Here is a 13,301-nt window from a genome sequence, read left to right on the forward strand (position 1 = left end):
TTTGTGTTTTACTCTTCCCTATTTAACAAGCAAAAGAGGCATTTTACAAAGGTATTTAAAAAAATGTAAATTATATAAAATATATAAAACGAACAGTCTCATTAGTATTAATGTGTGAGGATTGAATAGTTATATCATATACGTTTATGGTTCAATTCATTGATTTTTTACAACACAATATTAATAACATCACTCTTACTCAATTTACAATATAAAATAAAATCTATTTTATTGGAACGATAAAATAAAATCCTTATTATATTTGTAAGCAAGAAAACTGTATAATACAGACACCAAAATAATGAAAATAGTTCTCTAAGCTGTATGAAGTGTGTGATTTGGACTTGGATCATCTATGGAGGCAACATTAGAGGATGCTGCATCTGGTGAATTCCTACACAAGGGACATGTAGCATTCATCTTAAGCCACTCATCTATACATAGTGCATGAAAATAATGGTTGCATTCAGGTATTGTCCTTAACATTTCCTTGGGCTCATATTCAGATAAGCATATTGGACACATATTATTACTGGGCTTGGGTAATCGCCCACTTTCACCAATAAGAGTCTTTGGAAACTTCTCAATCTCAGGCCCATCAAGGCCCGCCAATAAATTACTAGGTTGAAGCTGAAGAGTGAAAACAGAGATATTATTGGGTAGCTCTGTGTTGGGCCTGTGATGAATCTTGAACTTCTTGCAAATAAAGCAAGAAAGCCCGATTATGCATAAAAGTGCAGGTATTCCCACTCCAATACTTAAACCATATTTGAGACTTCTTGAAAGACCTGCATGTTGTGTATTGCATAAATAACTGTGGAAGAATTACCATTTGTAAAAATATCTTGGTCTTTTAATAAGGAAAATACACAATATCTGATAAGCACTTGCAAGAGTTTTACCACTTCTTTATCAAGAGTAAAGAACTATTTCGGTCCTTCCAAAATTTTTACTCATACTAATTTATTCAGTGAAATTATCTAAACTAATCCCAAAAATATTAAACAAGGGTCAAACTAGTTATTTCTACTATTTTGATGATTACTAACAGAGACTATACTGATTTATATTCACAATTGTTAGATTTTTTTACTATTCGTCACTTTTTTTTGTAAGAAAATAATTCCTTTTGATGTTCATAGTTGTCTCTGCTAACGAGTGTCGTTCATAAAAATCGAATCCTCGACATTGGGGAACCACAATGGCCTTACACAAGTGACTAATATATTTACAATCTTTAGATACTAATTTGTTTTTATGGGAAAATTGTTAAAGAAAGTACATATGATTTTGTTAAAGGCAAGTGTCACACAATAATATACAAAGGCAACATGGCATAATACTTTCATCCTCTTATTTATCATAAAATCATATTTTTGTATGAGTAAAAACAATTATTTGTGTCTCCATTAATAAAGAAAATCACGATAAAGATTGCCGAAAAAGAATAAAAGAAGGGTGGGGCATACCTGTAGTATGGTTAGGGTCAGAGATGCATCCAACTTGAGAAGTTGAAGCATCCACAAAGCCACAAAGTTGAGAACGAGCAGCACAATCCCCACAAATGGGTCTGTCCCATATCAACTCAATATCACTGTTCAGATTTGGCCATATTGGCCACGTCAGCATATTTGGAAAGGGAACAACAACACTAGCAGAAATCACCTCACACCCATAGAATAGCGATGATGAATCTGACACATTCACATAACTTCGAAAAAATGAATAATATAAAAAAGAAGAGTTTGTTTCTTGAAGACAAGAAATTGAAGGAAGTGAAATTGAGTCAGTTATATTGGAAGGGCACTTTACGAAAACAAGGTTATAGAAATCATAAACAGTGACATCAAAGATGAAAGGAATGGAAATGGAAAAGGTTAAGTTTTGTAAGAAACGTTTTGGGAGACATTCATTTGGGTCGTTGACTTGAATAATTTGTTCCTCGTAATTGATCTTTTTAACTAACAAATTCCCAGAATGTGGGAGTGTCAGAATCGTACGGCTAAGGTTGTCGCATGAAAGTTGGAAACTTGGGTCTGGGTAGTTACAACGACCACCTTTGTAATTGGCCCCTTTTAAACTGAAAGGAAATTGAATATCAATTTCTCCACATGACATGATTTCACAAATCTCTCCTTTTGTGATGATGTGAAGATGGAAAAGAATGATGAAAAATAAACATGAGTGGGTTAAGGAAACCATTGATTAATTTTGAGATGAGAAATGTGAGATGAGGAGGACTTGTTTTTCAGTTCTTGAAATCCACTACAAGTAGCCTTTAATTTCTTTCTCATCAATCAACAGTAGGGTCGCATAGAGATCATTTATCTCAATCAGTGTCTTACTTTTTGTCCCAAGCTACTTAAAGTATTATTTTTTATTAGTTTTTATTTTTTAAAAATTCTTTTATTTACTTGTTGATATACAAAGAATGAGACACCGTTGAGAACAATTGATCTCAATCCGTCAATAGATATTTATTGAATGAAATTAACACAAATGCTTGCGGTCCTGACCAGGAATTGACTAAACACTTTCACCAAACACGCTATTCAACGTTCTCAATTCAATAAATAAATATATAATTAAGACACTTATTAATCATATAAAATTATAAGAAAAAATATATATTGAAAGTAAGTAAGAGTTGTTTATATGGGTTGATACTCAGAAAGAAATATATGCACTATTGAATTCTACTTGCTTGCCGTAGTTGACCCGTATCCTCCTTCTCCCGTGGAAGAAAAATGCAAGCCAATCATACACAAAACAAGGTTTAAAAGTAGGGAAAAAATGTATGCACTATTTATTGGGTATTCAACAGTGAATAAAAGAAGAATCACACAGTGTTAGAAGTGGGTGAACTTAAAAAGAATGTAAGTGGATAGACTTATCAACCTACTATTTTATGGTTTTGGGTTAAGATATCGTTTCATACCAAGTTATATGTTTATTTCAGTTAGTCTATAGAATAATGATATAACTCATGAGTGAAGATCTTTGAACAAGTTGTATCCAATAATGGATGTAGGATCTGACTTCAGAAGAGTAAGTAGCAATAAATGTAGCGTTATTGAAATTAATTGGATTGATTGATCTAATTTAGAATAGACACTCAACTTAGTTGAGTTGTTCATTCGATAGGCTATGAACCAAAATTGGTATGAATAGTTTGATTTGGCTATTTTACGCATAAAACTAGTAACTCGGTCTATCTAACTAATATCGTTGGGTTAATTAATCATTTATAAAAATAACATCACACGTCTTGTGAGGAAAAATAATCTCGTAATTTTAACTTATTTGTGTTTATGTTTGTCACTGTTAGAATTATTTTTGTCATTTTAGCTTATAATTGTAAAAAAACCAAATTGATATAATTAAGGTTTGTGGTAGTCAAATTGTAAAAAATATGTTATTTAACAATATTTTTAATTTATTTTGTAACATTATATTATCATAAAACTTTGTTGTTGTTGTTTGATTAGTATATGTGTAATAACAATAATTATAAAATTGGAATATAAAATTATTAAATAATGTTAGGTAGTATTACAAAACTTTAATAATTTTTTTAAGGTATGCCAATTTAACTGGTCTAATTAGTGTGTTACTAATTTCATTATTAAATCAATAATTGATCCAATTCATAACTAATTCAAGTATAATAATAATGATTAAGTGATATAAAATTTTATATAATCAAAATATGCAACAAATATCAAATATAAAAGTATTATAATGTTCTAAAGTTTTTGAGGACAGATGAATGGCATTGTTTTTCTTTGTATTAGAGCCGATTGTTCAATAACTCAACCGAGTATTGAAGCGACAAACAGTCAACTTATTCATGTGGAATTATTGTGTTGAAAGTCTTTCTCATGAGAAGTCAATGCAACGTCTTATATTAATGATAAGGACAAACCAACAACCACGCAAGCAGACAAAGAACATATAAAAGTAGGCGGATTAAAGAACATATAAATGTATGAATTCATAAATTTAATATTTTAAGGTTTTAGGTCAATATTTGGTGTCATATATATGTTTGTTTTTAGTTGGTCCATATAATAATGTTCTAGTTATGAAAATTTCCCAAAATTGGTATTGTATCATTTATCAGTTAAATGTACTGATTACGTATAAATCTTTAAATTATTAGTATTTTGTGTATCATGAAAGAAAACGTGGACCTACTGTATACATAATAAAAAGAGAATAAAATATATTTTCGTATAACGAGATAAATTATCTTCTTCGGCTACTAAAATCATGACATATGTTATATTTTATCATTTTCAATAAAAATATTTTTAAAATTAAACATAACAATATATTTGTCAAACTTTTAGTGACCAGGTGAAATAAATTTTTCTTAATATAAGGAGATACTTTATTCTCTAATGAAAAACCTAAACTCCATGGATAACCCAAATTGAATAATAACCGCTATTATACTTTTAAGGTCAAGTTAGATCCTTCTAGCAGTGTAACTTAACTATTGAAATTCTCAAAGTTGTACTTTCTTTTCCTTAAAAAAAAATGTTTGTCCTACAAATGAAAAAATCATTTGTAATAAATGGTCAAGTTTGAAAATAGTATAAGCTGCATCATGATACTTAAGAGTTAAGTACCAAACATTGCTGTAACCCATATATATGTTTGTTTCATGTGTGGTTTTTTATCTACATCAATGGTTGGAGACCAAAATATATGAATATGATAATCTAATGTATTTTATATTTTAAATTTGATATATATGTAGGGATGTTCAAATCAAGATGAGTGCAAAGATAAAACAAAAAATCTATCCAAAATAGATTGAAATCACAAAAATAAAAAGTGTTTCAATTATATTGGATTTTTTTATTAAAGACCGATCGGTCCGGTCCGATTTTCGGTCCACCTCTTGGATCCAAATCAGACCAAAATTCTTTAAGTGTATATCCCTTGTAAGTATCTTCCACACTTAATCCTATGTCTAACTCCTAAATTTTTCTTATTGTCTAAATTGTTTAAGTCTTATCTTGCTTTGTTGCTACTACTTCAACTATTACTATTGATGTTGTTTACTTGGTGGATTTGCTATTTTTTGTTTTTGTTTTTTTGATGTTGTTTACTTCTAGTTGAACACTATTTTTGCTATTGTGTGATTAATATTTAATAAAATTTATGATTTTTAAGTGTACGTGCAATTTTAATTTTTTATAACAAAACCCATCCAAACTGAACCAAAATTGTATATTGTATTTGGACTAGATCAGACATCCTAATATAAACCGTCTAGACTTCACCAGACTACATGTTAATTATGTGTTTGAATCGGATAATTTTTTGCCAAAAAATCAATCAAAATGAACCACGATATATGTATGTACCAGAAAAAGGTACATGAAAAATATATATTTAACGTATGCAAATATCAAATTAATAGCCGTGATTAAGCATGAGACACTTTAAAAAAAATTATAGTTGGTATTCATTTATTAAATTCTATTTTATTAATGATAGTGAATTTAGTTACTTTAAGAGTAAGTTTTTTAACTCTATTCATCATCTGAAGTCTTGACCATCATTTTTAGAGAAATATAATGGTTTGAATTAATGAGTAGATATAAATCATTAAATTTTCTTAAAATTAGTAACTAGAATGAAAAAAACTTATTTTTGAAGTAAGTGAATCCCATTTTATATTAATATGTATTTGTCATGATATCATTTTAATCATAAATTTACTTTTTACTCATTTATCATTTTGATGATAGTGATAATTTTTAGTTTAACTTCTTGAAAAATTCTTTAATGGTGAAAGGATTTAAAATGATGGATACTATATATGAAAAATATTATCAACATGTAGTCATGAAGAATGATTGGTGAAAAAACTTACATGTCATTATATTGTATTCAAACTTATGTTTATAGTGAAATATGTAGGTTTTTTAGTAGATTGTGATTATGCATAATCACCATAATGTTAGAATAAGAAATGAATTATGAAATAAGGTATATGACTAAGAGCACTCACAATGGTAACAAAATAACCGTTCTTAGCAAAATAAACACATTTTCCATTCAAGTTCACCATTGGAGATGAGTCGTTTTTGTTATTGTTTCACAACAATAAGCTAAATAAGCAATGTTCTTAAAGTTGTGAGTCAACGTTAAAAAAATGGAAAAAATTGTTACAAGAGAGAGAAATATAAACGTGAATATGCTTGTGAGGTCCAGATGAAAACGAAATAAAGTTGCACCATTAAATATGATTTTAGTTTGAATTGTTTGTTATTGAAAATTGTAAACAAATATAGAATAATCAACAAGACTCATTTAAGAACAAAAAAAGTTACACTATTGTAAAAAAAAATTGGTTTCCCACAGGTATCCTCGCACTGGAGATAATCATGTCCGAGCCGGTAACATCCACAAGTACGTGGGGCTAACTCTCCCAACGGACATTTTTTTCATCCACAAGACTCGAATCTGGGTTTTTTTTAAGGAACATAATTTATTTTATTTATACAGAGGACACACTCTTTCATCAAAAAATGATTTCCCTTTGCTCCATTTTACTAGGCTTTGTCTCCTTTCATTTCAATCTCTTATAATTCTCCCTAATTCTTTATTATTATTTTGAACATATAAAAATAGAAATAAGACATTTGATATTAAATCATTTGATATCCATACAATAATATTCATAATAGTTATGTGCATACATATAATCTTTATTCAAATAAATCATTTTATTATTAAATCATTTTAACAAAGCTAATAAAAATAAAAAAAACACATTTAAGCATTGGGTATATGTCCAAAAATGTCTATGACCCTTCTTATATATTAACAAACAAATAAAAATCAATTAATTAATCAAATCCAATCTCATTTCCACGTAGGATGGGTAAATGGCGGGAAAATGTGGGTATGGTGAGACCAATCCCAATATAAAACCCTAACCTCCTTCGCTCCTTTCATATCTCTTCAATGTCCCAACTTCCAACGTTCACATCTTCTCTCTCACTCACATTATAATTACTAATCAGGTTTCATCACTTCACTTTTCTTTTCCCCATTTTCAATTTCGAATTTGTGTTCGTGGAATCTAGGGTTTCATAATCCACACGATCCAATAAAGTGTTAATTTATGTATCTGCCTTGTGTATTGTAGGAACGAAGCGTGAAATGGATGGTTCATTTGACGATGAAGCTGAACCATCTGTTGTTACAATCAAAGAGTATCTTGATGAAGTCGAGGAACGAGAACTGGTCAGTTATTTTCTACACCCATGATTTACCAACTCTTGTGTTATGACATATGCATAGCGTAAACCGTCAATTTAGTGCCCCAAAGATGAGATTTTCAAAATGCGGGTCTTTGAAAGATTTGCATCACCAAAGAAGCCCCTTTAATTTTTTTAAATGTCACCATATAATGTAAAATTAAGACCTCAAAATATTTAAAACGTCACCCATCAAGCCCTGGATGGGCCAATGTGGCGACTTTTAAAATCTGTTATGGTCTTATTTTGTGACACAAATTCTTCGGGACCAAATTGTTGACATTCATTATTTGAGGACTGATGTCTAACATGGTTTATATTATTTGGACGGCTATATGTTATACTGCTTTACGAAGTTAGTTCAAAATTTCAGCGCAATTACCACAAGTTGTTGTTAGTGATTATGGTTGGAAAGGAGTTAGGGCTTCCTGCAGGTTATCCGACAGAAAGGGCTTTTGGTAGCATAATTGAAGAATGGTTCCTGGTTTTAATATATATATTTTTATTGATAGAAAGTTAGGCCCTTACAATCACCTGAAATTTATGAAAGGAATACTACAAATATACTCGACGTGGCGTGTCCTTGTTGGGCTGTATCACAACATTTTATATTTCCTTTTTGATTTTTTATACCATTATAGATAGAAATATCGCAATAAACAGATCTAGGTAGTCAATATCCGCACCAACGAAACATATTCACTCAATTGGCCAGAAAACTCTGAATTGGTCGTGTGTACCAATTCATGGTTCTTTTGCGTATTGATTTCACACTTCAATTCCTTGAAAAGAACAGACTAGAAATTTCACTATAAGATCTAGGGTTCTCATGGCTGCTGCAACACAAAGTTGAAGAAGATGAAGTATATTGGAAAGCGAAGCTGGGTGCCAGCTATGATTCCAGTTTTGATTTTGAGGAGACAACAGTTATTACTTACAATATCTTGAGGAGCATTAAAGCCTTCTTTCCATATTTTTCGAAAGAATCCTCATTAACTTAACGTTAAATTAAAAAAAATACTGAAAGAAGCTAATTACTACAGTAAGTCAGTTAGTACCTTTAATGTAGAGATATTTATGTAGTGATAATTTATCAGTTAACATGCATGGAGCCATGGAAAAGTAATTATCATTTATGTAGAGACATTTTTAATTTTTTTGAAGAAATATTATATATACTGTTAATACAAAAAATAATCAATGAATATATGGCAATTCGACACGTTTAGCTTACTGATTAAAACATTTCACGAACCCAAATATAGTATTGACTAGGTGTACCCAATACATATCATATGTATGGCAAAGTGTACTACCAATACATATCATATATATGGTAAAGTGTACAACCAATACATATCATTTATATGGTAAAGAGTACTATGTATCCGATCATGTTGCGAAGAGTACCACATATTAGGTAACTATGACCAGCGCGCTACAGCGCACTACTGTGGTTTAGTGGTGTGGTTTTGGGTGTTGCTGTGATGCTATTCGTTGGCCATTGTGTTTATTCTTAGTGGGCTGCTGTAACAGCTGCTATAATACAGCGGATCTTGTGGGGGTTTGCATCTGCTATGGTGTCACACGGGAAGATTTCAGAAAATACCTCCAATTTTAATCCACTGACACCATTTATGAGGGCAAACAAGCCATTTCCCTCAAACCTAATACCCATCTGTTTAGAGTGAACACTTTTGAAAATACTTAGCTGTTTCACCCCCTCTCGCCCTGCTCTGCCCTCCCCTCCCCTCCTGTGTTTTCTGGTGAATTTCTGGCTGTTTCATTCAACCATGACCTTGCACTGTCTTCATTGATTTTTTGACTTCATAGTTGTGAGATTTTTTGGCAATCTTCCATCATTTCCATCGACCATGACCCTTGCACTTTGCCTTATCGGAAAGAGGCATGTAGGCTACTTGTTGAGATTCAAGCTTTATAAGCAATTGTGATTATGCATCAGATATTCTACTTAAACACTGTTATTATTGTTGTGTTTTGTTCTATTTTACATAGAATATTGTATATGAATTGAAATGGGCAAGGCTTCAATGTTTTCCTTTCTGATTTTTAATCTATTGTACTTGCAGGCAGCTGATTTAGTTTTGGGGGGTGATGATGGCAAGGAATGTACCTACAGCAAAGGATACATGAAAAGGCAGGCAATTTTTTCCTGCCTCACCTGCACCCCAGATGGGAATGCTGGAGTTTGCACTGCTTGCTCATTGTCTTGCCATGATGGCCATGAGGTAGTTCTTGTCTCATGACTACAATTTCTGATTTCGTTGTATAGAACTAAACACGGATAAGTATTTATATCGATCTATAATTTTTTATGGTGAAATAAAAAAGCAATACACGTTTTGATGTCACTATTTTTTAATTACTAGTTAGTGATTTATAACTCAATGTGGTGAATTCAAGTTGTGTTCCTCCAATTATTTATTTGTTTTGTACTCTAAAATCTAAATATCATATCTGTAAGTTGTGCTTTGTCCCTGATTGCATGCCAGTGACGCTACCATCATACCCTTTCTTTAACTTTCGAGTTACACACACCAGATTTTTTTACTGGTGTCTGGTGGACCATAACCTTGATTGTCGGGGTTGATACACCTTATGAGGAATTGCTCGAGCTTTGTTTGCTAAAATGGAAATTATTATTCACTTGAATATGAAAACAAGTTTAATTTTGTTTGTGTGATCAATATAGTCCAATACCCATAGTAATAGCCTACATTTTCACTATTGCCAAGATCGTGGAACTATGGACAAAAAGGAACTTCAGGTGTGATTGTGGCAATTCAAAGTTTGGTGAATTCTACTGTAAGCTTTTCGCAGGCAAAGATGCAGAGAATATTGAGAACTCATACAATCATAACTTTAAAGGTTTGTATTGCACATGTGGTCGCCCTTACCCAGACCCAGATGCTGAAGAACAAGTAGAGATGATACAGTGTTGTCTATGTGAGGACTGGTTCCATGAGGAGCATCTTGGTCTTGAGTCTTCTGATGAGGTAGGTGTCTTTGAATGAGGTGTTTGCTTTTCATCACTCGATCTTTTTATATTGTGTTTTTGTACTTTAGTCTTAAATGGGATGTTCATGCTGTTTTCAAAATTTAAAAAATATAAGGCCTTCTAGTGTCCAGGTTTTACGTTCTTAAAATAATCTATATTATGTCGGAAGCAAAGTTATGTCTATGGGATGCAACCCTACAGGTTTTATTTCTTAAAGGCTGGATGTCCTGCTGAACTAATAGGTTTAGACTTCAGACCACCATTAGATGTGTGCTTCTGTTGTCTCGAACAATTCATCTTCAGAATAGAATTTTTACTGGACCCCGTTAGAGTGAAGACTTGAGCTTGAGAGAGCTCACAAAATAGTTGGATGTGATTGGTACAAATTTCCCCACACTGATTGTGTTCTTTCCACTCTAAATCTCTATTTGTGATTCCTGTCTTCAAACAGAAAATTTTGTTCTGAAAATGTTGATGGTTTTTTGTCCCCCTTTTCCTCAACCTCATATTTCCTTTCCTAATCATGTATCTATAATAATAGACATTGCCCAGCAAAACTCAGAACTTTTCACTATTTCCTTTCAAGGTAAGTTGGTATGGTGGAAAATTGTATTTGTGAGCTGTGGTGTATTTATTCATCACACCTCATGTTTTGCCAGTTTGATTTTCTAATACTGTTGCTATACCTCAGATTCCCAGAGATGATGAAGGAGAACCTCTGTATGAGGATTTCATCTGTAAGGCTTGCTCTGAAGTGTGTTTCTTTCTAAAGTTATATCCTGAAGTGATATGGGCTTCAGGAAAGCAGCCTGATGCTACTGTCGAAGTTAGCAAGAATAAAGGTGTTTTGGAAGATATGCCTCCAGTGGGCGATGCTTCTTCTTCTTCTTCACATAATTCTCCTAAAACTGATGATGCAAAAGCTATTATTTCTGAATCTATCTCTGGTGGCAAGGATATGCTTCAGGGAGGAAATTGTGATAGCAGTAAGGATTTAAGCCAATGCACAAGCAGCACCAATATGCATGTTAACTGTCTCCTTGGTGTTAACATTGTTGCTGCTTCCCCAGTTTTAAATAGTAAACCAATGTTCCTTTCTAAAAATTGGAGAGATACTCTATGCAAATGTAACAATTGTGTGGAGTTTTACAAACTGAAGCGGATTGCTTTTCTACTTGACAAGGAAGACTCAATTGCGGAATATGAGAGGATGGCCAAGCAAAAGAGAGAAGAAAAGTTGCAGGAAGCAGAGGGTGCTGAGGTAAACTTTTTTAATAAGCTTGGACACGTAGAGAAAGTGGAGATTTTGAAGGGCATTGAAGAGATGAAGGATGGGCTTCGTACTTTCCTGGTATGTTCAAATATAAATCATATATTTCTTACTTCTTAGTTAATGTGTTTCTTTGCTTGTTCAAAATGGTAAAAAGGTGACCCAAAGGTTCTATAATTTTTATTTTAACCATAAAGGCCTAAATTGGTCCTTGGAAAAATTTTGGTCCCTCAAAAATGATAATCTCAAGTTGGACCTAAAAGTTCTCAAATATCAGATCCAGGACTAATGTGTCCATACTCCTTAAACCGGAAAGGACCAAATGGACTGTCATTTAAAATTTCTGAAAAGTTGAGACAGGTGCATGGCCTTGTTTAATTTTTGCATTCCCTGATTATGTGTTATATTTCATGACAGGAATCTGCAGATTCTTCAAAGCCAATTACCGAGGCTGATGTCCACCAGTTTTTTGACGACATCAAGAAAAAGCGTCGCCGTTTACAGTGAGTTTTTGTTGTCCTGGCAGTTTATGGGTGTTGCTCCAAACTTAGTGTCTGGACTGGATTTGTAGTATCTGATTTTCACAAGCACTGCATGCTTTATGATATTTAAATTATCACAATGCTCCTTGTGAACTTTTTTTACTATGTAGACTTTGTACTTTGGTTTACTTAGGTTTCACCTACACCTATTTAACTGCTTTTGGTTTTTAACTCTTTATATCTATCTATCTGCTTAATTGCATGATTAAAGTTCGTTTTACCCACGAAAAGCATGCATACTTATTTATCTTTTTTCAGTGATCAGAATTGGGCAACCTTGTTATCTAGATGGTGAAATAAATTGGAGGACCAATGATAACACTTTTTTAACACTCTTGAATACCTTTGTTATTTGATAAATTTCAAGTGGGATCAGATTAATAATATGTCTCATTACCCATGTAGCTTTTTTAACGAGTGTGTCATTCACTAAAATAATAGAGAGACGAATTGATTGATGCTACTTGTAGCTAACACATGGATATACTATTCCATCTGATGTTACATGTAGCTAACAACTTGATTCAGATTCTTTTCCATTTGGAATCATTTATGAAAGAAAAACTCAATTATTGTCGATTTATTACAGTTTAGTTTAATATTTTCAGATGATTTAGATTTGATCAGAAATATAATTGAGTTTTTGTTGACATGATTGTCCTCCAACTCTAACAGGAAGTATTGTCCATAGTGTGAATGCTTATAATGATTCAATTGACAAAGTGTCATTTAGATTAACTTTACATGTCGGTAGTTCCATAATCCTATAAAAAATATTTCTGAGCTGTTTGAATAATAGCTGTCTGTTTTTCTTATTAGTTGAATGACAAATTTTACTGATTTTTTTTAATGCTGTTCAGTTTTCGGATGATTTCATTTTTTTTATACTATCAAGGGTATCATTAATCCTGTTCAAAGTGTGTGACTGTCCTTCCCAATGACTGTTATTTCCTGAAAGGTTGAAATCGAACCCTTGACTTTTGAATTATCTTAATGATCGAGTAAGACCTTATACCACTACATTAAGACTGGTGAATGATTTATTTACAACCTAATAAATGTCAAATACAACTCATAAAACGTGTCATCCTCCTGATTTTTTTGAAGATCAAATTCTAAAGTGATACACGTTATGCAAGATGTTATTCATTAATCTAGTATAATAATCAAGTCGTTAGTTTAGTAAT

At 32.0% G+C, this 13,301-nt stretch overlaps 2 protein-coding genes and 1 long non-coding RNA gene across 3 annotated transcripts; 1 reads left to right on the forward strand and 2 right to left on the reverse strand.

The window, feature by feature from the left end:
• On the reverse strand, positions 197–2,275 carry LOC109349899 (RING-H2 finger protein ATL20-like). The gene is made up of 2 exons (XM_019590950.1): positions 1,470–2,275; positions 197–788 (listed from the first exon to the last, which is right to left on the reverse strand). The coding sequence occupies exons 1-2, from the start codon at positions 2,200–2,202 to the stop codon at positions 316–318; spliced, it is 1,206 nt and encodes a 401-aa protein (XP_019446495.1). The 5' UTR covers positions 2,203–2,275; the 3' UTR covers positions 197–315.
• LOC109348591 (putative E3 ubiquitin-protein ligase UBR7) lies at positions 6,910–12,289 on the forward strand. The gene is made up of 6 exons (XM_019589082.1): positions 6,910–7,046; positions 7,172–7,269; positions 9,374–9,532; positions 10,040–10,300; positions 10,994–11,653; positions 11,990–12,289. The coding sequence occupies exons 2-6, from the start codon at positions 7,186–7,188 to the stop codon at positions 12,077–12,079; spliced, it is 1,254 nt and encodes a 417-aa protein (XP_019444627.1). The 5' UTR covers positions 6,910–7,046; positions 7,172–7,185; the 3' UTR covers positions 12,080–12,289.
• Positions 11,989–12,638, reverse strand: LOC109348592. The gene is made up of 2 exons (XR_002107757.1): positions 12,355–12,638; positions 11,989–12,295 (listed from the first exon to the last, which is right to left on the reverse strand). It is a non-coding gene; the product is annotated as an uncharacterized LOC109348592 (long non-coding RNA).

The sequence above is a fragment of the Lupinus angustifolius genome, chromosome LG06, assembly GCF_001865875.1.
Source record: "Lupinus angustifolius cultivar Tanjil chromosome LG06, LupAngTanjil_v1.0, whole genome shotgun sequence".
Lineage (NCBI taxonomy): Eukaryota > Viridiplantae > Streptophyta > Magnoliopsida > Fabales > Fabaceae > Lupinus > Lupinus angustifolius.